The 23,913-nt window shown below is 39.9% G+C and overlaps 3 protein-coding genes across 3 annotated transcripts; all 3 read right to left on the reverse strand.

Annotated features, from left to right (window-relative positions):
* Positions 1-4,999: 4,999 nt before the first annotated feature.
* On the reverse strand, positions 5,000-9,761 carry LOC130905756 (protein AMBP-like). Its single transcript, XM_057819405.1, has 10 exons — positions 9,595-9,761; positions 8,326-8,468; positions 8,082-8,152; positions 6,234-6,350; positions 6,065-6,166; positions 5,843-5,892; positions 5,691-5,781; positions 5,464-5,631; positions 5,216-5,383; positions 5,000-5,138 (listed from the first exon to the last, which is right to left on the reverse strand). Exons 1-10 carry the CDS (start codon positions 9,697-9,699, stop codon positions 5,113-5,115), a joined length of 1,041 nt encoding a protein of 346 aa, XP_057675388.1. The 5' UTR covers positions 9,700-9,761; the 3' UTR covers positions 5,000-5,112.
* A 398-nt stretch (positions 9,762-10,159) lies between these two features.
* Positions 10,160-13,839, reverse strand: LOC130905758 (protein AMBP-like). Its single transcript, XM_057819407.1, has 5 exons — positions 12,359-13,839; positions 12,146-12,288; positions 11,236-11,312; positions 11,051-11,170; positions 10,160-10,802 (listed from the first exon to the last, which is right to left on the reverse strand). The coding sequence occupies exons 1-5, from the start codon at positions 12,449-12,451 to the stop codon at positions 10,681-10,683; spliced, it is 555 nt and encodes a 184-aa protein (XP_057675390.1). The 5' UTR covers positions 12,452-13,839; the 3' UTR covers positions 10,160-10,680.
* Positions 13,840-13,984: 145 nt separating this feature from the next.
* Positions 13,985-21,493, reverse strand: LOC130905757 (lipocalin-like). Its single transcript, XM_057819406.1, has 7 exons — positions 21,326-21,493; positions 16,806-16,945; positions 16,640-16,716; positions 16,457-16,567; positions 16,284-16,385; positions 14,176-14,204; positions 13,985-14,113 (listed from the first exon to the last, which is right to left on the reverse strand). Exons 1-6 carry the CDS (start codon positions 21,419-21,421, stop codon positions 14,176-14,178), a joined length of 555 nt encoding a protein of 184 aa, XP_057675389.1. The 5' UTR covers positions 21,422-21,493; the 3' UTR covers positions 13,985-14,113.
* Between the last annotated feature and the right edge of the window lie 2,420 nt (positions 21,494-23,913).

The raw sequence follows: 23,913 nt of genomic DNA on the forward strand, positions 1-23,913 counted from the left end.
TGTCACTCCCTAGTCTGGTGCCAAAGTGTCTTCGTCCTTCGTCGTCGCTACAGCCCGTATTCATAGTCCAAGATATTCTACGTTAGGTTATTCATAGTATTCCACAGTTTGTTCTTTTATGCCTAGTGCCAAGTCCTACTCCAGAGCATTTTGCCTGGCTCTCTTGTTTCCGGTTTGGACCATTTGATTTCATAGCTCGTTATTTCCTCCTTCTGGAGCGCCCTCAGTTTGTTACTGCTTCTTAATTATTTGTGTTCAATAAAGACTGAATTCTGCACGTGATTCCACTCCATTCCGATCAAGTGTGACAGGTTCGCTAGGAAGGTTCTCTACAACAGAGCCTTCCTGAGAAGTCTACTGCTGTCAGATGGCGGCTGTTTACTAACGCCGGCGAGTATATCATTTCGCATCTAGTTCTCTATACATGTGATATCTATCGTAGCATCATGTGGGCGTAGTTTGTAGGCTCTCAGCTACAGTCAGGTATGATTTCAGCCTCCTGGCATCGTGTTTGCAACAGTGCCACAACTCCCCTCTCTCCTCCCCACTGCCGCTCTTCTTTCTCCACAAGTCTGTGTCTCTCACTTTTCTCGCGTCATTCAACCAACGTAGTAACGCACGCCTTGACATCCTCTAACGATAACAGCGTTACAAAGATGAGAAAAGTAATTAATTAGATTACTCACTAATGAAAAAAAACACCATTAGTAACGTCATTAATAACAACACTGGTTAATACGATCCCTTGAGATTAAGAGCGTTTTATTGATACAACTGACTGCAGCTTTGTTCTTAGGTAAAGCGACGATGCAAGAACAATGTGTACGTACCATCTGGAAAAAAAAATCAGAGAAAAGATACTAGTCAGTTTGCCAACCAGCTAGCTAGGCAGTCAGTCAGGTGAAGTAGGTAGACAGCCAGGCTCAGGGTAATGTGCTGTCACATTTCTCTCTGGTCTTATATACATAAATGAATAAACTGTCACTTGATAATAACAATATGCAAGGTCGTTGTCTAAACATACACAAATATGCACCCCAGTGAAGGCAACAAACATCCCTTAGATTTATGAGCACCTCATCTTTACAAAAGACATTAATTGGCATATACATTCAATTTTCAAATGTAGACCTATGCATTTTGCCAAATATGTTATTGTGTTACAACAAACAAACAAACAAACAAACAATAAGCTGTGCTTTCAGTTACTGTAATCTAGTAGTAGCAATCCTGACAGGAAAACGAGACAGAGGGACGGACAGACAGACACACACACAAGCATATACTAAAGCAAGTAAAGCTTTGTGGACGTCGTCCTCTAGTGGTTGACCGCCATTACTGGGGTGTTTGCATACCCATAGCAGCCCAGCGTCAGACAATATTAACAGTAACATGAGCTGCTGTTGGAAGTGTACCGTGGATAGCGCACCTCAGCAGTGGCGCCAGTCGTTTTGCTCAGATTAGTCTATACTTTCATACTGGTGGTATAGTGCAATATACACTGCCGCCAGACGTGGTGGTATATTAATGTCTGTCGTTGCGTCGTCCATGAAAGTGTGCAGACGAAGTAGATGAGGAAGTGTTGAATGTTTCAAGGCTGCATGTTTTTTTTGGTTTTTTTTTGACAATTCACTGAAATCCTTCAACAATACTTTAAGTACATCATGAGATAATACACTTACTCATGGCGTTATGCAATTTGTGTCCAAAGTTGGCCGGGCAAAAGTAGCGGCGCGCCCTCATGGGGGGAGCGGAAATGCAGGGGAAATTACAGTGCCTTAGATGAAGCAAAATAAGGCAGGTTTGCAACTGCACGTACGTTTTAAACATCATTTTAACCAGAAAAGTCGGTCTCGGTTGAAAATCGATGAATCGAATCGTCTTCATTTATGTATTTATTTGTATTTGTGTATTTTGCAAATCTCTATCCACTATGCGTAGTCATGACTGCAATTCTGACGTGCCAAAGGGTGGGCCCGTGTTTAACACTCGGTGTAGTAAGTCATCACAGTACCTTGTGATGCCAAAGCAATCTTTAGTAAGGCATCTGTCTTCTTCAATTTTACAAGTGTATTCAAAACACAAGGAATTTGTGTCACGGGCCAGACATAGGAGGACCACAAATGCGTTCTTTCCTTTTATTGAAGGGTTGGGGAGGCACACGAGTTACCGGGGTAGGAGAGCAGGGCGAAGTCAGGCAGGTTCAGGATCGAGAGTCAGATTTGGGAAGCTAAAAGGCAGGCTTTGCAGACAGTCTGACAGAGTGGAACTGAGAAACAAGGCTTTAAATACATCGGTCGATTGCTGAGTGAAGCAGTGCTATTGGCTGGGCTGTGAGTAGGTGGGGATAATTGAAGGCAATGCTGCAGCAGGGACTGAGGCCATGACAATTTGGCTACATTCATACTACAGGTCTTAATGCACGAATCCCATTTTTTCGTGTTTTTCCGACTCGAGTGAGGCATTAACTTTTCGTGTTTTTGCGACTCGAGTGAGGCGTTAACTTGACGGTCTGAACGTGACGAGTCGCATAGAACTGGACCATTTCAAATCCGATCTGGGTCACTTTCGTATGTGGTTCAAATCCGATCAAGGCCACATTTTTCCACAATGTCGCGGCGGTCTGTACAGTCAAGTCTCCCAAATCGGAATTCACGCAGCAGTCACGTCATCAAAGAGCGAGAGAGACTCTACGGTAGTGGTGCAGCTGTGCGTTATTAGCGCCTAGCTTGCATTGAACACGGCTTTTGGGGAAGGGCCGGGCTTGACAACAGTCCTAAAAAAATCAAAATGGGTTGAGGATAAGCCTTAGAATGATTGCTTTTCTCCCTGCGCTATATGAGCATTCCACTCGTTCTGCATGGTGGTCTGGTGTTACGATTATGTGTAAAGCACAAAAAATGTCAAAACAAAAACAGACATTGGATGCGGGACGCTTTCATGTTCAATTTCCATACGGTCCGATATGGGGCGAAGTATTTTCCGCTGAAAAACTACTACGACTGACAAATAAACATTAGCACTGTAGCCTCCCTTATCGATGACAGCTATAAGGAGCTGCACTAATAGGGACAGGAAAAGTAACTCAAAAAGTGGTGCAATTACAAACGCTAAAATGAAGATTTGTATGACACTACAGAGGATTCTCAGAGGACATCTGTGTTTTGTAAATTACTTCACAAATCAGACATTCACCACATACGTCCGGCGTCATTATCACAAATCACTAGAGGCTAAGATGAACATGATGACAGAAAGTGCATTAAGACAGAACACAAATGTACATTGAAAGGGAATGATAGAAGCCACATTGATTAGCCTTTGAAATGGACTACAAAAACTACTATAATGGCGCATCCCATCCAAATAATCCACCTCCATGCAGATGTACGACACCGGACCAAGACCTTTGGTCTTGATTTCCTTTCCAGCACATTTTTTTCTCTTTAAGAATATTAATTTCCTGTTATAAATGATGACTTCCGTCTGAAAAGATTGGCAATTTTTTAACCCCTCGAGCATGTTACGTGTATCTAACTGGCATTAAAGTGATCCATGACAAAGTCCTCTGCACAATAAATTTCTCAGAAAACATATAGCGACGGGTGTATTCAATGGACAAAACACAGCAGAAAGGCAATGTAATATAATGTCAAGCCCAGTGTGTTGTGGTTAGCCAACTCCAAGCTATTGGAAAGTTTCCGTGCGACCAATCTGAGCTATCACTTCCCGTCACTCTCCGTGGGAACTCGCACACAATAAGCCGTCACTCTCTCTGCTCCTCTGTATGTGCCAAAGCCGCAGGGGCAGGTGATACGGGCCGGTGCGGAAGGTCAGCCTTGTGATGTCACTTCCCCTTCCTCTCCGGATATTCCCAGCATTCTACTAGCACAAGCCGGGAACTCTGGGAACTAAGAGCAGGAAGCCTGGCTCCTTCAGAGAGATTTTTTTCCAGCTTTGGGCTCATTTTTAGAAAAACACTCAAAAACAAATGGCCATAACAAGTCAAATGAGCTAAGAATAGCATTGAACCTTTGTTAAGGGACCATACGTAGAATCTTTCCTAACCCCATCTCTCCCAAAATATAATATTTACATTTGCGGTGGTCTTGTGGAAGCATCAGTAAGTGTAATTCTGACCTAGATGTAACACTTCGGGTCACAAGGTTCAAATAATGGGCCAAGAAGGCTTCAAGTTTTATCTCTTACAAAATGTAAGAATATGCATTTATTTGTTACCCTCACCAATACATTTAAGGCCAGAGACAACAGCAGCAAAGAGTTTTAACATCATTGAGAAAAGCAAATATATCTTTTGAGAAAGACAGGAATGACCAAAATATTATTGGGGAAATTGACTTATTGTGGTCTCTTACCCATTCTTCAATTAGCAATCATTTCTCTCGCTCGCTCATTTTTGAGCGTGTTCAATTTCGATTTCGCCAAGACAACTAATGTAGCCACCGGGTAAAGAAATAGCTTGGTTAGGCTGGAAAACACTGATGTATACGACATCAAACCCTAATCTGTGAGCAGCTAAATGCTGCCCCCTTTTGGTCACTCTTTTTTCAAATTCTGAGTAGGCCTACTGTGAAAAATGATTTCCAAACAGAAAAACACAACTGCTTTGACTCACCCCCCCCCCCCCCCCCCAAAATAAAAAAAATACAGTTGTCACAAATAAAATTCAAACGCAACGTCAAAAATCATGGTAATTTAAATTGTAATACAAAACCTTCGGAAAACACACAATGTCAAAAAAAGGCAAAATAGCTCCTTCTAATTTAGCTGTTTGTCCAACTCTGACAACAGCAAAAGTAGTCCAAGAAGTGTTGACATACTGCCGGGACGGGCTTTAATTAATGTAAAGACTATGACGTATTTAAATACTGTACCATACAATTGTACTGTTATTTAATGGCATTTATTTGACACGGCACATTATTGTGTGGCAAATCATAGGAAAAAATTCCCTCCTTCCAATAAAAGGAAACACTACTGATTTAATGTTACGGTTTATTGATTTAAATTTTTGGATCTATAACAAATGTTTTTGTGAAAGGATATCCAGTTAGATATTGGAATTATGCCTGGTGAGCTCGGAATGTTTCCTCAGTCTTCTTTTAGGATTTCTACAGCTGTTGAAAAGCAAAAAACAAAAGTGCATTCAATGTTTTTGTGTTGCGCGTTGACTTTTACACTGGGCCCGACGCACCTTTGACGCCGCAGTACTCGTCGCATTCGGACTTGCTGTAGAACTTGTTGCCGTTGGTCTGGCAGAAGTCTGCTTTGTAGGCGACGCACTCGCCCAGGGTAGAGTCAAAGGACCAGTTGACGGGCTCCCCGGTGCACGGCAGGGCCGTCAAGGGGAGACGACACACCGCTGCACGGAGGGAGGAAATGTTTGGTGTTAGACCGTTGAATGATGATCGCACTGCATTTCATAAGAAGACTGGCACGCACCCTCTGTGCGACACCTCTGCAGGCACTCCCTCTCAGTCTTGAAGTTGTTCTTGTTGCCCATGCAGCCTCCGTAATTGAATCTCTGACAGCTCATGGCGCTGGAGTTGTAGAAGAAGCGTGGGAATATGCCAAAACATGGCCCCGGCTCTGCTCCTAAACTGCAAGCCTCTGAGAAGACAGAAAATGACACAAATGCCCTTTTGAATGCCCCCCGCCCCAGCACATACCTGATCCGTTAAACATGAGCGCGTCATCGCCAGAACCGTCCATTTCCAATTCTTCCAGTGGCATAACTGGTACTACATCCCTCTTCATCCTCTGTGTCACAGAAGCACATAGCCCTTAGTAAGATCACCATGGGTCAGTTGATGTCAAGTACCTCAGGCTCTGTTGTCATCTCGTCCACCAGTTCTCCAGGAACACAATCCCCTGTAACAATATGTAAGAGCAAAAAAAACAAATTAGTACCTAGCATGATTTTAGGAAGAGAGGCAGATATACTGTAAATAAACACTACTTGACTGTCCTGTAGTGGCTATTGAAAATATTGAAGAAGATGAATACATCTGATTGTGAAGCTTCAATTCGTCACGGTAAAGACCTTTGTTCTGTTTAATGATGATGTTGTCATCGCTCATCCCTTGCTCTCCGACCAGTCTTTTGAAATCATCCAGCACCGTGTCCCTCACGTCCATGGTTCGACCTGTGCGAGGGGGATATTTTAAGAGCCTGACTGATGATCAGTCAAACAATGCAATGTGTCCACCCACTGTAGAGCTTTACTGAGATGGAGCTCTGGTCCGGCGATAGATGCTTGATCATTATCATGAGAGCATATTCATCGTAGTTTGTATGCACCACGTAGGCGTCCACTTCAGTCCCCCACTCTGCATGGAAAATAAATCCATTCACACCAATGTCACAAGCCGTGCTGTTAAGGTCATACCGATAACTGAATTATTTGCGAAGCGTTCTAATTCTAGGTTTAGTTCCAGTTTTGGTGGAACGGGGCCACTCGGCCCTTTCCTTTTTGTGGTTCGTCTTTGCAATCGCTCACGCTTTTGCTCGCTCTTGAAAACGGGCTTCCTAACGAGCTTCAGACACTGACTGAAAAACGAAGTGGTGTTTTCGGTCGACTGTCAATTCATTTGCAAGTTAGTACGAACGAGTACAGTACGCGTTATCATCGTTATACTTTTAACAGCAACCTTTAATTGTAGTTTATTCATTTTCTGGATCCTGACCGGGATCCAGTTTATGCCATTGTAGGCAATGGGCAGATTTGGTATATGATGCAGTCGCACCACAGCAAATGTAAACGTTATGCAGTGTTGTTAATTTTACTTTCAAAAAAGTAATTAATTACAGTTACAAATGACTTCTCCCAAAAAGTAATTGCGTTAGTAACTCAGTTACCTGAATGTAAGAGTAATTAGTTACTTGGAAAAGTAACTAGTGGTAATTTTTTTTTCTCAAAAAAAAAACAAAAAAAAAAAAACAGGTCACGCAATGTGAAGTTTAAAGGGTTTGGGGGACAATTGGCCCTAGCTCAATTCTTTACCCTCCACTTAACTAGACACAAGGGTATTGCGATAACTAGATAGTAACCTTTGCTATGTGTGGAAGTCATTTCAAGTTGTGAATCAACCGTTAAAGTTGTTAAAATTGCTCCCGTTATTTCGTTAGTTCCCTTCTGTCTACTTTAAACATGTGTAAGTTTTAAAACTGTTTCATCATTTAAAGATAGATTTAAGTTCAGATTTTGCCGATTTAGGAGCATTTTAGATTAAAAAAAAAAAAAAAAGTTACTTAGATTCGCTATGAAGGATCTCAACATCAGAACCTTCCTGAGAGTTCTACTGCTTTAAGATGGTGGCTGTTTACTAACGCATGTTGTCCTTAAAACATGTTGCCAATGCAGCTGTGTCTGTCAATTGCATCTAGTTCTATAATATGACATCTACCATGTCATGTGGGCGTAGTTTGTCGGCAATGGCTACAGTCAGGTATTATTGGAGCCACCTAGCATCGCGGCGTCTTCCCCACTCCTGCTCTGCTCTCTCGTCTCCGTGAGTCCGTTTCTCTCAGACTTTTTTTTATTCAACCAACTTAGTAACGCATAGTAACGCACGCCTTTCCCGCCTCAGTAACGGTAACGGCGTTGCCAAGATAAGAAAAGTAATTAATTAGATTACTCATTACTGAAAAAAATAACGCCGTTAGTAACGCCGTTATATTCTAACGCCGTTATTAACAACACTGACCTTATGCTGGATTTTTTAAAAATGTCAATTTGTCAAAAAAATCATGATCGTTCGTAGAACATGTGTGTCATGAAGACAGAAGCGTTGAACTGTTAAACGTTCGACAGTACCCTCGTTGTGCAATAAACACGTCACATCACGGGTATGACAATATTATATTCGTTCGCCTAAGAATGGTCTTGCACAGGAAATGATTTATGATAGGACAGCCATTGCTTGGGGGTAAATGTCCAAGTAATATTGAATATAATTCTATTCGGCTAATTGTTACGAAGGGCATGTTTACGCTCATGTAAAATGGAGTTACCCCAGTCAAGTTCTGAGGTGCTCATTGACAAAAGAAACATACAGTACTTGCAAGACGGAAATTTCCCGGTGTTTTTGTCAGACTATAGTCTCCACTTTTCTCTTTGCAGGTTCCATTTCTGTAAACACACATGCAAAAAATATACTCAATACAGCAAAGACGCATATGGCATGACATACACAATGTATTCAGAAGGGGGTGGCATTTGTCAGAATATTTGCTCTATTTCCCGGGAAGAACGATGTCTGTCCGTCTGTGTTCATGTGTGTGATATATCCACATAGCACTGACTTGAGTACAGTTCTGGTCATCTCCAGTTTATCCGCACTAGCTCCTCTCTGCAGCACCAGTTTGCCGATTGCCGAGTCTTTTTTGTGGTGTTCCAAATGCTGACATGTCTTCGCCACGGCGATGTCATGCCAAGTCCCCAAAAACTGCCATGAAAATACATTTGACATTTACTGACAGATATTGTTTTCAAAATCAGATTTGGATTTATTCATCAATCGGCAGCCATGTGTTTCATTTTCATGGATAAGACAAGTATCAAATCATTTGCCTGCGTGCGTGTCGGGCTCTGTGATTGGCGCTATTTCAAGACAACGTTCATGCAATCGTTAGGTGTCCATTTTGACTATTAGCAGCGCCTCAAATCTCAAAGTGTTTACAAATGCATTTGCATTCATAAAAAAAAAAAAAAAAATCATCGGGAAAAATTCTAGAAAGACAGTGAAATTCAAATATTTTATCAGTATAGTAATTCATGAAAATAAAAATCGTATAAAACAACTCTCAACAAGCAAACTTCCATATTCAAATCAGATTAGAAATAAAATTCTGTATGTATTCATTATATGGCGGAAAACACAGACAAGGCTGAAAAAGCAGTTTCTGCTTTTGCACCCGTCTTTAAAATAAACCGCTCTATTTTAAGCCAAAAGAACTGTTGTTTTGGATAGAACAATATGTCTATATGCTGCCATCAGGCCAACCACGACAAAAAAGGATGTTAATTCTAGCTCAGTTTTCTACATATTTACCATGACGCATGTTAGATAACTTGTAATTCATTATCGTCATGTTGGCTTACCACACAAGACAAAAGTTTGTCATTTGCATTAGTGAACCGATCCGCTTCCTCCTACTAGTCAAGATCCTATTTTACATCTTGCGTTCGGCAAATTTTGTTAAAGGGAAGTATAAAAGTCGGAGGAGAGTGGTGGCTAAAGACTACAACAGAAAACGCACGCTATTACTTATTTCTCGTGGACAAAATACTGTATATTCACAGTGTAGGCCATAATTGGCCCTCGGTCCTTTTGGAATGACGCTAAAAAGGATTCGGCCATGGGCGGGAACGTGAGCGTGTCTCCATTTGCTCTGTCGAGTCTGTAGACCAGTCCAGGATGGATTCCACCTCTTTAGGCTCTAGCTAACCTACCGTAATGAGGATAGGTGCAACTGAAAGAGAATCGACAATCGTAAAACCAAGAAGTGGATTGAATAGGTCACCTGGAATCAATAGGAATTATCCTTAAGAACGATTTACCATGCACTCACCCTTGTCAGGTCAAAGTTCTCCTGCGTAGGGTAAAGAGGTTCGGGGAGTGCGAGCGCCCATGCCAGGACTAGCAGAGGAGTTAGAAACACAGCTTTCCGCATCATCTCACCCTTTTGAAGAGCTCGTCTCTATGACGGCCGATGCTCGGAAATGGCAACATATAGACCACCGGGTCATTGACCCGTGTTCTAGATGAGCCTTGGACTAGACGGGAAGACAAACAAGTGAAAGAGCAAAGTTCTGCTACTCATCGACCTATGGACTTCCAAATTTCGTGACAAATCAATACGTGATTATTTTAGGGATTAATGAATAACTTGTATTTTTGGAATTAGCCAAATGTGTCGCTGTGACCTTTTTTCTTTTTGTGTCTCTCTAGAAATTGGCTATATTTGAAGGTGGGCCTTTTAATACGATGCACTTTTATTGGGCTTGTCTCTGTATGCTTGCTTTTTTTTGTTTTTTGGTAAATGTATCTACTGTTTACACAATATTTGCTTGATATTATATTCCACCAAAGGACAGCTCGACTACAACTAGTATAGGCTACTGTGGATGTAGTTTGCAATCGCAGCACCCATATTGGAATCTGAAGATGCAACATTGAACATGATTATTTTTAATGTTGAATAAACAATGTAAATGGACACTATTAAGCAAACAAACACCTGACAATCACATGCCGCAATGCTGGAAATTGGGCAAGGCAAAACTGTTTTTTGTATAGGACAATTCAACACAAGGTAAGGTCACAAAATCACAAATTACATGATACATAACATCAAATGAAATCATCCCGAAGGTTTAAACAAAAACATTTTAAAGAGGGTACATGGGCAGTTATGTGGTAAATAATAGCTTTTTATCCCATTTTTAGATTAGATTAAGATTCACTCAAAAAGCTAAGTCTTTTTTAACTGATTATTCAAACAACAATTTAGGAATAACCTGGACAATGTATATCCGCTCCCCATCTTAATTTTGTCTCATAGTCAAAACATAAAAAAAAAAAAAAAAAAAAAAAGACATTTTAGTGAGCTTCACAGGCTCCTCACACACAACAGAATTGGCTTTTGCTTCAAGTTTCATGAACATGTATTAGAATCTCTCTTGCCATTAAAAATAATGTTATCATCCCTCATTTCATGTTTTCTGACCAGCCTCTTGAAGTCATCCAGTGCAGCGTGTCTCCCATCCGAAGAGCGATCTAACAAGGACACAAAAACAATCATTATTCAGCAATAATAGACTACAGTACTAGGTTTTCTGGAGTATATAAATTACATAAACAAAAGTAAATATATATATATATATATATGCACACTAATAATTAGGAAGCAAAAGCAATGTGTTCTTTCATATTTATAAGGCATTCAAAAGTCAATCCAATCATTAATAGTCATTTTTCAAATTGAATAGTTCCTGATAAAATGATATTTTCCTGTTGTAACTCACTGAAAAGTTTGAAGATGGTGCTTTTATTCTGTGACGACACCTCCATACTCAGTAGCCCCATCATTGCATAGTGGTCATAATTGGTATGGACAACATAGGCATCCACATCCACATTGTGTCCTTGGGGGAGGTAACACAGTTGGTTTACTGCATGTAGCGGGTGCCGTTGAAATGATGGCACTTACTTGCAACATGGCAAAAAAATTGTCCCCCGACATCTGTTAAAGTAAAGTGAGTGGCCGTGTGTTTACATGAGCCATTCCTAGATGCAAAAGAATCCATGAGAAGCAGCAAAACTATTAGGAGTACAAACAACGTTTACAAGGCGTGACACAATTTTTGATGTCCGACAGTTGTTTATAACTCATTTTTGGGTGCACAATCTAAAAGTGAAGTAGGTGTTTATCTATCATGTCAGGTTTTTTAACTTTAAGAAAAATACTGTACTCAAACAGTTTGTTTTTTTTTCCCCTCCAAAAATTGACAATGAATTATGATAAACTCCAATCTTAATTTCTAATCATTTGATTATGTTTTGTTTGTTCTTTGGATACAAATAATGTGAGTATAGTCTAACTAATATTGTGTGAAAAAATTTGAAACAAAAAAACTGCAGCTTTTTAAAAATCGTCATAAAAATCAAAATCGACATGTTTTTATTATTTCAAATTGTCCCCAGTGTTATCAATATATTGTATACTTGTTCTTTCACGATAAAAGATTTTTTTTCGGGGAGGGCAACTTTTTACAATTTTTTCCCCCTACATTTGGAGAGCAGACAAACAATACAGTATGTACTTTCTCCTTATTTGGTCAAAATAAGCAATTTGCTCATCCTGAAATATGATTTTGTGTTTAAAAAATATCTATACAATCAAAGAACATGTACAATATGTCCATTTAAAAATAACTTTTAATGGTGATTATTCTAAATACGTTTTAGCTTGCTCTTCAGCAAAGACGTTGCATCAGTACTATTGTAGTAGCAAAACTCATCCCCCCCCCACTTTTTTAAAACACAGATATTTTTTACTTGCTAGTATGGCGAGTGAGTGCATTTGCCGCTCTAGTGTGTGTGTGGTTTTGGGATCCCACCTGGGAGCTGCGACTAGCACGTTGATGTTACCCTGCTCACGGAGTTTCAGATCCAGAGTAACAATGACGGGGTTTTGCCTCTTGTTTTGCATATAATGGGGACAATCGGAAACAACCGCCACCTCATACCACCTACCCATGAACTGCAAGGAAGCGCATGATCATGAAGTGTTTTTTTGAATGCAATAGAAATGGAAGTTGAGATACGCTCACCCGGTCCAAATCAAAGTTCTCTTGCGGGATGATTACACTTGCTCCGATCCAGTCAAAGAGCAGCAAAAACGCCAAACTCCTCATTTGTGGCATCTTACTCTGTGTTTGGGTGTTAATGTAAATCAACTCTCATAACCCAGCTGAACTTATTTTGTAGGTCGTAGTGCAAAGTTCTGTGTGCATGCGTGTCTTGCGCAGTGCTGGGTAAAATTATTGATCAGTGAAGGAACTGGACTTCTCAACTACAAAAAACAATAATAGTCCTGTGCATCATTAACCTTTTACATGACCCTCAAGTCTTAACACTAGTTGATTGGAATGTTCACCAATAGCACAAGGCAATGTTTTATTTCTAAAAGGTATATTTGTTGTTCAAGGGTTTCAATCCCAGGCTCCGGCCTTCCTGTGTGGAGTTTGTGTGCCTGCATGGGTTTTTTCTCCACTTTCCTCCCACATCGCAAAAATTGTCCCGAGGTACGAGTGTGTCTCCTGGTGCCCCGCAAATGGCTTGCGACCGATTCAGGGTGTACCCCGCCTACTGCCCATAGTTAGCCGGGATAGGCTCCGGCAACCCCGTGACAATCGCGAGGATAAGCGCCTCAGAAAATAAACGAAAGAATATTGGTTGTAGCCACAACATCATACACTGAACATTAACACTCCATTTCAATGGAGGAGGAAAAAAAACACATAAAAATCTAAAATACACTGCATATAAAAGTTGAATAAAACAACAACAAGAAAATCGTTTTTTTGTTTAAACAGTTTAATAAAAAGTAGCTGCATCAAATGGTACAAAAATATTTTTTAAAAGCATTGGGGAATACATATGTACATCAAATTATTATTATTGATGATAGATTAATTAGATTAATATTTATTATTTTCAATATTTTTATGATTTTTAAAAAAAGAAAACAAAATATTTAAAGTAATTTCTCATTCATAATTAGTATTTTGTATTGTACTTATGCATTCTTCCAATGCTTTGGCTATCTTTGTTAAATGTAAATTCAGGCATCAAGGGTTTAAAGTAACACTATTATACTGTAAGTAAAATTCTACCGCAGTTTTCCTGAAATAATTGAAATATTACAATTTACATTCGTTGTTGTTCAAAATACGGTACAGGCAGGGTATTTGTCGAGACGTTTGGTTTCAAATTTGACAGCACGCCACTTGTCCAGCAGAGATACAGAAGATAACATCATAACAAGCCAGAGGATATACAGTCTCTTCAATGAAAAAACAAAAGTATCAATCAACACATTTTTATTTACAGAGCTGTTTTGTAAGTGGATCTTGAGATCTTCATCAGTCCAAGACCAACAGCTACTGGAAAGTCAATTATAAGTTTGGAGGTTACTGTTGTTATTTCAATTTTTGGGGGATTTTGCAATTAAATGCAAAAAAGGAGATATAAATAATGACACGTACATCCATTTCACCACAAAATAGTCAGAGTATACCAAGACATTGGAGCATAGCTAAAAAAAAAAAGAAAATGTATGAAAATAAAGTCGCAAGTAATAAGGTAATGTTATTGCACTGATGACTGAAAAAATGACAATGTAAGAGGAATAATGCTGCAATATAGAGAAAGGAAAAACAACCGAGATAAACAACTTAGAGCATTGTGCTAAATGTTTTATTATTTTTTGAATTTGTTATTTTCTCATCATTGTAGTTGGAGACAGACATTTACAATAACTGATGGCAGCAAGGACTGAATGCATTGGCGAAGTGACAAGGGACCTGCAAGACATGTTAGATATACCAGTAATGTATTTAGTTAGTTAGTTAGTTATTCAACTTACCTATCCAGATGATGATGGAGGGCAGTTTTCTGTAGGTCAGAGAGGGAGGAAAAAATGCAATGATGAATGTTTACTTGATCCATCTTTAATGTCTATTAGTACGTTATGGTAGTATAAATATTGATTTTGGTATTTCCGTTGTCGAGAGTATGTCCCACCAGCGAATAGTTTTTTTTCTTAACCATTAAGTCTCTTCCTTAAAAGACAAAACAAAAATAGGATTGTCACAATAATGTGATGTGTTTATTTTTCCTCCAAATATTACTAGTTAGATTTTTTTTCTCCAATACTTTGTCTCTTCCTCCGAAATGCATGGCAAAATTCAGAAGCGTGAGCAACAAAATGAAAACAAACGCTCCGTTCTGGTGGGAACAAAACATTTTTAGGGTAACCTTTTGACTATTTCCGGATTTTACTTTTTTTCCCCCCGCCTCTTTCGGGTATACGCATTTCAGCACGAAATCGTTCATCTTTTGTACTGCCTATCCTCACAAGGGTTACTGGAACCTATCGCGGCTAACCACGGGCAGGGGGTGGAATACGTCCTGATGTGGTTGCCAGCCAATCGCAATGAGGCAAGCAATCATTAGCTCTTACCCCCCCCGTGACAATTTTGGAGCGTTGGATCAGGCGACCGTGCATGTTTTTGGGATGTGGTAGGCAATCAAAGTACAAAACCCACCCACGCACGCATAAACAGAACATACACAAATCTTCACAGGAAACTAGAGCAGGCAAATTAACCCCTTGATCTCAGAACTGTGAGGCGGATGTGCTAACCACTCATCCACCACATGAAATAATAATCACGAAAAGAATGTGAACTAATGAGAATTCACATTAGAATAGGATATTTGAATTCATGTTAAGAAATATATAGTTTTAAATGTATCCCTCAGTCTCATGCAAATATTTTTAATTGTCCGGTAAATTTGTTTTCTTCAGCCATGTGAAGCACCCTGTTGTTTTGTAAAAAGCCATAGAAAGGGCAAAAGTAACATTACGTGTACATAATGAAGAAGTTACTATTGCTTATATATTGACTGGGGGGTTTTAAAAAAAAAAAAAAAAAAGGCAATATTACGTCACACAAATCCCGTATCGATTCAAAATCCGTCTGTATTGATCCTTAAACGTGTGTTTTTGGTGGAAATAAACCAGACAGTGGCCACACTTCTACTCTCGTCCACTAGGAGACAGGGCGCAGCAGCCTTGCCTCGCAATCTGCTAAAGCAGGGGTCCCCAAACTTTTTCCTGAGAGGGCCACATAACTTTTCCCTTCTCTGATGAGGGGCCGGGGTCAGTTTGTAACAGAAAAAGTGTGACGATTGCAGGAGTGTCTAAATGTAAAAAAAATATTGTTTTTCCAGAAAGCCACAATCAAATAACCCTTTCTGGATTCTTCACGGAACAAAAGTAAATAAAATAAAGATAATAATATAATAACAATAAATAATAATAACACCATTAAGTAAATAGATAATAACCAAATAACCCTCTCTGAGTTCACAGAAAAAGGCCAGGAAATAACGAACACTATTGAGGAAAAAATAAAAAAAATTCAAAATGCTGTCTGGTATTGTTCAGGGGGCCGGACCAATTGTGGAGGCGGGCCGTAGTTTGGGGACAGCTGTGCTAAAGTAACAACAACATCTCGCAAGGTGGCTTCTTTACACTGTAGTCTCGTGGGCTTTAGGGCCACGGAGCAAAAGTTTCAACATGGCGGCGATGCCCCGAAGCAGCTTGATAAGTCTGACATCTGAACTCATTTTGGCTTTTACTGTAAAATCGGAGGCATGGAGTATTTCGAATGCTGCGTTAAACAGGTTTGGACTAAAGCTGGTTTGCACAAAAAAAAAAAGGACAATGTTTTCATGAAAGCCATATGTTTCTCAAACATCAAACAAAAGCGTGTTTACTTTTCAGGAATAAATGGATACAAATGTACTTTTATGTCCATTTTGATGTGTTTTTTTTTTCTAAAGTGATATACAAATAACGCAATAATCGCAATAGTATCGGGAACGGTGACCTGTGAATCATGGTGCTATATAAACACTCCTAATATTGACAAAGGCTTTAAAGGAGCTTAGCCTGGTATTTGGTACCTGCTGGCGGTGGGGTGAGAATGGCTTCTCTTGGAAATCCTCTCATTGAAGCAAAGGCTTTAAACTTCTGAATGATATCCGCTCTCAGCCTCTGAGTGCGACCTAACAGAAGATGCAATGTTACTCCAATGCGTGGCGACAAAATATGTTGACCATGTGAGGGTTTGTTTCACCATAAAGGGCCACCTGGGTGTACTCTCTATGAAAGATTTTGTGTTTGAGCACAAGGGCATATTCACTGTAGTTTGTATCCACAACGGTGATGTCCTTCACCATGTTGTGACCTAAGAGTCATCAAAAGAGCAATATTACATGACAAATGTCTTGCAATAGAAATAACGCATCGGGTGACTTACGTGTGCTGAAGTAGGTGAACTGTCCCGGAATATTTGTCTTTTCGTAATAGTATGTTTTACTGCGACATCCTGCGGGCCTAATAAACATGTCACAACATCACACGTCCATCGTTGGCCGTCTTTAAGTTTGAATTACAGAGACGGACGGTACATTTGACACACTCACGTGGCATCCCACATCGTAAGGTTAACGTTGCCATTTGCCTGCGCGGTGACAACACCCAGGGAGGCCTTCAATTTGTCTCTGTATGGGACAAAGCTCGCCGAGTCATATGCCAGACCCACACGGTACCACCTACCTGCAAACTAAGCAAACATTGAGTCATTTTGCTACTTGGAAAAGTGCGCAGATAAGTGGCTAAAGTGTATACAGTGGTATGAAAAAGTATCTGAACCTTTTGGAATTTCTCACATTTCGGCAAAAAATCACCATCAAATGTGATTGGATCTTTGTCAAAATCACACAGATGAAAAAACATGAACTAAAACTACCCAAACATTTATAGGTTTTTATATTTTAATGAATGAGGATAGTATGCAAACAATGACAGAAGGGGGAAAAAATAAGTGAACCATCACATTTAATATTTTGTGGACTCCCCTTTGGCAGCAATAACTTCCACCAGATGCTTCCTGTAGCTGCAGATCAGTCTGGCACATCGATCGGGACTAATCTTGGCCCATTCTTCTCAACAAAACTGCTGTAGTTCAGTCAGATTCCTGGGATGAATCGCTGTCTTTAGGTCATGCCATAGCATCTCAATGGGGTTCAAGTCTGGAAGTTGGCCACTCCAGAACGTGTATTTTGTTCTTCCTAAACCATTCTGAAATTGATTTACTTCTATATTTTGGATCATTGTCTTGTTGCAGAATCCATGCTCTTTTTAGCTTCAGCTGTCTGACAAAGCCTCAGGTTTTCTTGCAAAACTTTTGAATTCATTCTTCCATTAATGATTGCAAGTTGTCCAGGCCCCGAGGCAGCAAAACAACCCCAAATCATGATGCTCTCTCCACCATGCTTCACCAGGGGGATTAGGTGTTGATGTTGGTGAGCTGTTCCATTTTTCCTCCACAAATCACGTTGTGTGTTACTCCCAAACAATTCAACTATGTTTTCATCAGTCCACAAAATATTTTGCCAACACTTCTGTGGTAGTGTCCAAGTGCCCTTTTGCAAACATTAAACGAGCAACAATATTTTTTTTTTTTTAGAAAGCTGTGGCTTCCTCCGTGGAGCCCACCCATGAACACCATTCTTGGCCAAATAGTTGATATGTGCACAGAAATATTGGACTGTGCCAGTGATTTATGTAAGTCCTTAGCAGACACTCTAAGGTTCTTTTTTTTTTTTTTTTTTTTAAATCTCTCTGAGTATTCTGCGCTGAACTCTTGGCGTCATCTTTGGTGGACGGCCACTTCTTGGGAGAGAAGCATCAGTGCCAAACTCTCTCCATTTCTAGGCAAATTCTCTGACTGTCAATTGATGAACATCCAGAGTTTTAGAGATGGTTTTGTATCCTTTCCCAGCTTTATGCAAATCAGCGATCCTTGATCGCAGGTCTTCAGACAGCTCTTTTGACCGAGCCCTGATGCAAATGAGACAATGCTTCTCAAGACAGTTCTTACCAGGTGTGCGCTTTACAGCGGGCAGGGCAGCTTTAAACCACTCATCAGTAATTGGGCATAAACCTGACTTAAAAAGTTTGGTAAAAATTAGTCTCAATTGCTCATTAAGTCTCCTTAGGCAGAGGGTGCACTTACTTATTCTTCCCCCTTCTGTCAGTTGTTTGCATGCTATCCTCATTAAAATATGAAAACCTATAAATCTTTGGGTGGTTTTAGTCAAAGCACTGTTTTTCATCTGTGTGATTTTGACAAAGATCAGATCATATTTAATGGTGATTTTGTGCCGAAATGTGAGAAATTCCAAAAGGTTCAGATACTTTTTCATACCCCTGAAAGAAAGGTTATTTGCAAAGGTGGGTAGAGTAGCCAAAAATATCATTCAAGTAAGAGTAGTGTTCCTTCAAAATAATATTACTAAATAAAAGTAGTCATCCAAAAAATGTACTTGAGTACAAGTAAAAAAGTTATTGGTGAAAATAATCCTCAAGTAATGAATAACATTGTGAGTAACTGCGGATGTTTTATTTTTCAAACAACAGTATTTGCTTTTGCTCGGCACAAAGTTATCTATGTGAACTGGTATTATAACACTGTACTATAACATATTACATAACCACATTAAGGCGAAGAAATACAAAAATCATGGAATTCTGGCGAGAGAAAAAAATCTACTGAAATAAAGCATCATGACTGCTGGAAAAAATATATTTTCTATTAAGGATCATATCTCTGGTTTTCCACGGTCAATTGGTTCTAAATAAAAAGTGATATTAAACTCCGTGCTCTCGAGTCCCGTTGACAGCGGCGCCCTGTGTCAAATACTTCATTTTTACGGTGCTTTAAAGATGCCACATGATTGAACGGGCCGGCGTGATCATAGAAGGGCAAGGATGAGTCTGATTGGTATAATGGAGTCATGTGATTGTAGTTGTGACATCTCATTGGTGAAACTGGTAGAGCCAGTGTTGGCAAAAAATCTATTACGTATTGAGAAAAAATGTCATGACTAGTGTAGCCCAAAGTAGCATAGTAAGAGTAGTATTGGTTCTTTATAAATCAACTCAAGTAAAAGTAAAAAGTACAGCTTAGTAAAACTACTCTTATGAGAGGTCATTTTTTTCAAAACGTTACTCAAGAAAATGTAACCGTTACAACCCACCTCTGGTTATATGTGGATAACTTTGAAGAATCACTGGATTTTTACTATTTGTGTGTTCTCAAAAGTTGCTATGAAGGTATTAGTAGGATTTTAGTCAACATCAGCAAACCACCTAAAATTAGCCGCACGCTCGACAAACATCTCCAAACTACATTATCCACATGCTAAATAAGCTGTATCGAAGAAAAATATATCATTACGTATACACTGATGGTGTAGCGGTACCAGGGCTGTCAATAGACTTGCAGGGGCCCGAGTATAACTAAACACCCTGCGCCTGCCCCCTCCACATCCCTGGTGTTATCAAGCCCTCAAACAGTGATTGGCCTAGATTTTCGGCCGCCGGACCCGTGTCTGTTCGGCCTCGCGCACCTGCTCCCCACAGACTAACATATATCCCTGATCCCCCATCACCTTGTCTCTCCTCGGCTCAACGCGAGCAGCATGTCTTGTCGTACCGCATCTCAATAGGCTACAAGCGGCCGGTGACAGACTCCAATTGGGCTTGATCGAATGTAAACGTTCAGTGTTAGCGGCTGTTCTTCACTTACCGACATCTCCGTCCACGGCCGCTTCTAGCCCTAATTCTCTGGCTTCTTGTCCACCTTTTCAAAACTTCATTTTTTTTTCTCTTCATCTCTTTTTCTTTTATGCGCACCCGATTTATGACGACTCGCCATGTTTAGAGATTATAACAATGACAGATTTAATTTCCCGCTTCGCTTCAGGGCACGTACGTCGTGTAGCCTTGAGTGCGCCAGAGCGGGGTCAAACCCTTCTTTGCAAAGACAGAGGGCGTGGAGGCGTTGTGCAAAAAATGAAAAACAATATATTTAAAATATTTAGTACATAACATAATATTAATCAGAAAATGATTTAAATAAAAAAGAAATATGTGAATGTAAAGTAAAGTAAAATAAATGAAAGGTCATTCTGGGGACCCTGAGGCCCAGGACGACATACCCGGTGCCCCCCAGGCGTGGACTTTGTATGTTCTCCCTGTGCCTGCCTGGGTGCGTTTTCTCCAGGTGCCGTTCCAGGGTGTCTTCCGCGTTCCACAGCACGCGTGGTAGTCAGATTGGGCACTCCAAATTCTCCGTAAATGTGATGGCGAGTGTGAAAATGAGTTTGTTTGTCTCACTGTGACCTGCGATTGCCTGGCAACCAGTTTAGGGTGAACCTTCACATGTAGTTCACCACTACATCTTTTCTACGTGTAAACCAATACTACTAGTGCTACTACAAACTCCTATTCTACTAAGCTAACTACTACTCGTAGTTGGCTGGGAAAGACACCAGCACCCCGTGAAATTTCATGACCTCAAAGACAGCGTAGGTCAGACCTGGGAAATGATTTTCAACCTGTTTGAGTTCTTAACTATTAATCACACACCCTAACAACACAACTACAATCACTCGATAGCTCTCCATTACTTTGCAGGCTCTTGGATTTCTATAATTATTTGGAGTTGTCATATTATTATACGGTATCCCATTCTTGTTTAGCAAGCAGTCTATAAAAAAAATACAAATTTGAAACTTTCATTGAAGAAAAGAGGTTCAAATTAAGGCAACCAAAAATAGTTTTCTTCAATATTTGTCTAAAGAGAATGGTACTTACGGTATCACTGGACTCATATCGAAAAAAAAAAAAAAAAGAATTATTCTTTGTACTTTAAATCGGATTAAAAAAACAAACAAACATGCTCTCTTGAGCTTTTGTCCATTCTATCCAGTCTCTTGATTTAGCAGTCATTGTACTGTAAGTGTATTTTTTGTTCTAGCAATAATTCAAAACAGTTTGGTTTCAAGAAACTTTGCAACAAATTGAATACAAGTACAGTATATTAAAAAAAGGGACCATGTAAACGGGCCATCGATTGGAAGAAAACAGAACATACCCTCTGCAAGTTGAAATCCCTCTGCGGCCTCACGTCAGTGTGCGCCACAGATGTGCACAACATCACCATGGCAACAGCCACCACGGCGTTCCTCATAGTGGCGTGGAGGGGGCTGAAAATAAGGCTGGAGAGAGAGTTAAGCAAGTGAGTGCGATCCCCGGTCGCAGCAATATTTGCTTTATTTTGTGCGCTCCGCCCACCGTCCGGTCAGCCAATCGGGACCGAGCAGCAGCAAAGAGCCGGGAACAGAGGCCAAGTGTTGGAGGAGCCAACACTAGCGTCTGGCTTTGATAAATTGAGTGCTGAATCAATAAATCGTGGCTTTGTGGTTTGGAGAATCAGCTGAGGTTCATGTGGGGACCTCACAAGCGTCTTGGTTTCTTCACCAGACTCCGGGTCGTGCTATTAACTCCTCCTTCTCGGGGTTCAAAAGTTTACGACAGGAATAGACAAAAAGTACAACCCAAGGGGCCAAACACTTCCCAGCAATCAAACATTGACACGACATGATCTAGAGTCCTGTAAAAGGTGTCGTATCAATGAACTAGTTTGTATTTAATCATACATTTAGTTATTGAAAGAAGTTTTCATATCTATGAATAAATAATCGGTTCGTTTATTCACAAATTCATTTATCTAGTGCATCGTTTGATCTCAAATTCACTATTAAGAAGAAAACAAAAGCAACAAAAACAGTACTTGATGTTTTGTTGTTCAATTGCCACCATCTTTTGGCATCTGGGCACGTTTTCATGACGGCTAGGGTTTTTTTTTCTGTGAATGTAAGATTGTAGGACCACTTCTCTACCACAGAGGTTAGTAGACTACAATAGTTTGTCAAACTGTAAACATAATACTGTGTACAAAAGTGTACAGATTGCTGATTTTCATGAAAGTATAAAAATACATTTACCAATGAAATCAGGTGGTTGTCACATTCACCTCAGTTCTGAGTTTCAAGCCGGAACTCAGAAGTTTCCATGCAGCCAATAGTTGGACAATAAAAATAGAGAAACAAATATATATATACTGTATATTTAAGTCATTTAAAGTCATAATAATAAATTGGGATTTACTTATTGAACGTATCTGACACCACATAAGGACAGAGTGAAAATACAAGTCTGTGGGACACAAGTCACTGTGGATTTTGTCTTTCTTTGTTGGGGTGGGGGGTGAATGCATGTTTACTTTGCTATGAATGAGCATTGATCATTTGAGGTGGAAAGTTATGTTGTAGTAAAGAACACTTTCACACTGACTAATGTTTGTTATTAGTCTCTAGGAACAGGAAGCCAAGTGTTGGCTAGCATTTCTCAAGGAGGCACCGCGGAAGCTCCCAATTCAAATGTTATTTTGTGAAAAAACAAATTCACTCAAAATATAGTATACATAGGAGTGCAACGGTACACAAAAATCTCGGTTTTGAAGTCACGGTTCGGTTCATTTTCGGTACAGTAAGAAAACAAAATGCAAAATATAAATGTGCTAGTTGTTTATTACACACCTTTGTGCTTTCAACTACAGGAACATTAGCCTATACAAAGGTAGAATTCTGCTCAAAAAGTAGCAACAACAATTTGCCTTTCAGTATTGGTCAGCTTTCTTTCTGAAAGAAAGAAGAAAAAAGAAGTCCTGTGCTAAAGAGAAAAGCAATCCCAGTGACAAAGATTTGAACATGTATTTTACAAATGAAATGCCTCAATGAATTTTTTTTTCTTCGTCTTATGAACGGTTTTCAAAAGCTTTATTGGCGGATTTTCTCTCAAGTTAAAGCGCCACACAGAAATTAATAAATTTAATTGTGTAAGCAGGCTATTATTTATTATATTATGTGTTCATATTTTACAAATGTGATGTAGTATTCATTTATATTGTATATTTTATGTTATAACTTTAGTTCCTATGTGAATATTACTTCCTACTTGTTTTGTTGTGGTATGAGCATTTTGTATTGAACACGTGACTGTGTTGGTTATTATTATAGCAGAGAAGACAGCAGTAAATCAACAAAGACAAGTCAACCAATTAAATCTACCACTCAAGAGATCTGATGGACTCAAAAAGTGGGTTACGATTGCATATTAGTTTGAAAATCGACCGGAGCCACTGTATTTTTACACGAGTGACTTCCGGTCTGCCTCATTCTAGCTAACGGTAGTAGTATTGACGCAGGAAGGTGGCGTCTCGCGTCAAATAATAAACTCTGCCGTTCTTTTCGCGTGCGTCGTGTTGAGCCGCTTCTGGGACGCGTTTAACATGCGGCCGCACTGCGACTGGTGTGCATTTGCCGATGGACTTTAACGCCCGCTTTTCACTGCGTTCTCGCGGCGGCCACGTTGTTGCGCCTAATGTCCTACTATGTTGGTCCTCATAACAGTAGAGAAGACGGAGTAAATATAATCTACACAAAGAAACTGTACCCCATTGACTCACAGCCTCGAAAAGTAAGGGTTACATTATGTCAGAAACTCGTTCGGTAGGCCTCCGTTCCGAACCGAGGACCACGTACCGAAACGGTTCAATACAAATACATGTACCGTTACACCCTTAAGTATACATAATTGTGATTTGGTTCTTCTATAAAG

The sequence above is a fragment of the Corythoichthys intestinalis genome, chromosome 17 (genome assembly GCF_030265065.1).
Source record: "Corythoichthys intestinalis isolate RoL2023-P3 chromosome 17, ASM3026506v1, whole genome shotgun sequence".
NCBI classification, from domain to species: domain Eukaryota; kingdom Metazoa; phylum Chordata; class Actinopteri; order Syngnathiformes; family Syngnathidae; genus Corythoichthys; species Corythoichthys intestinalis.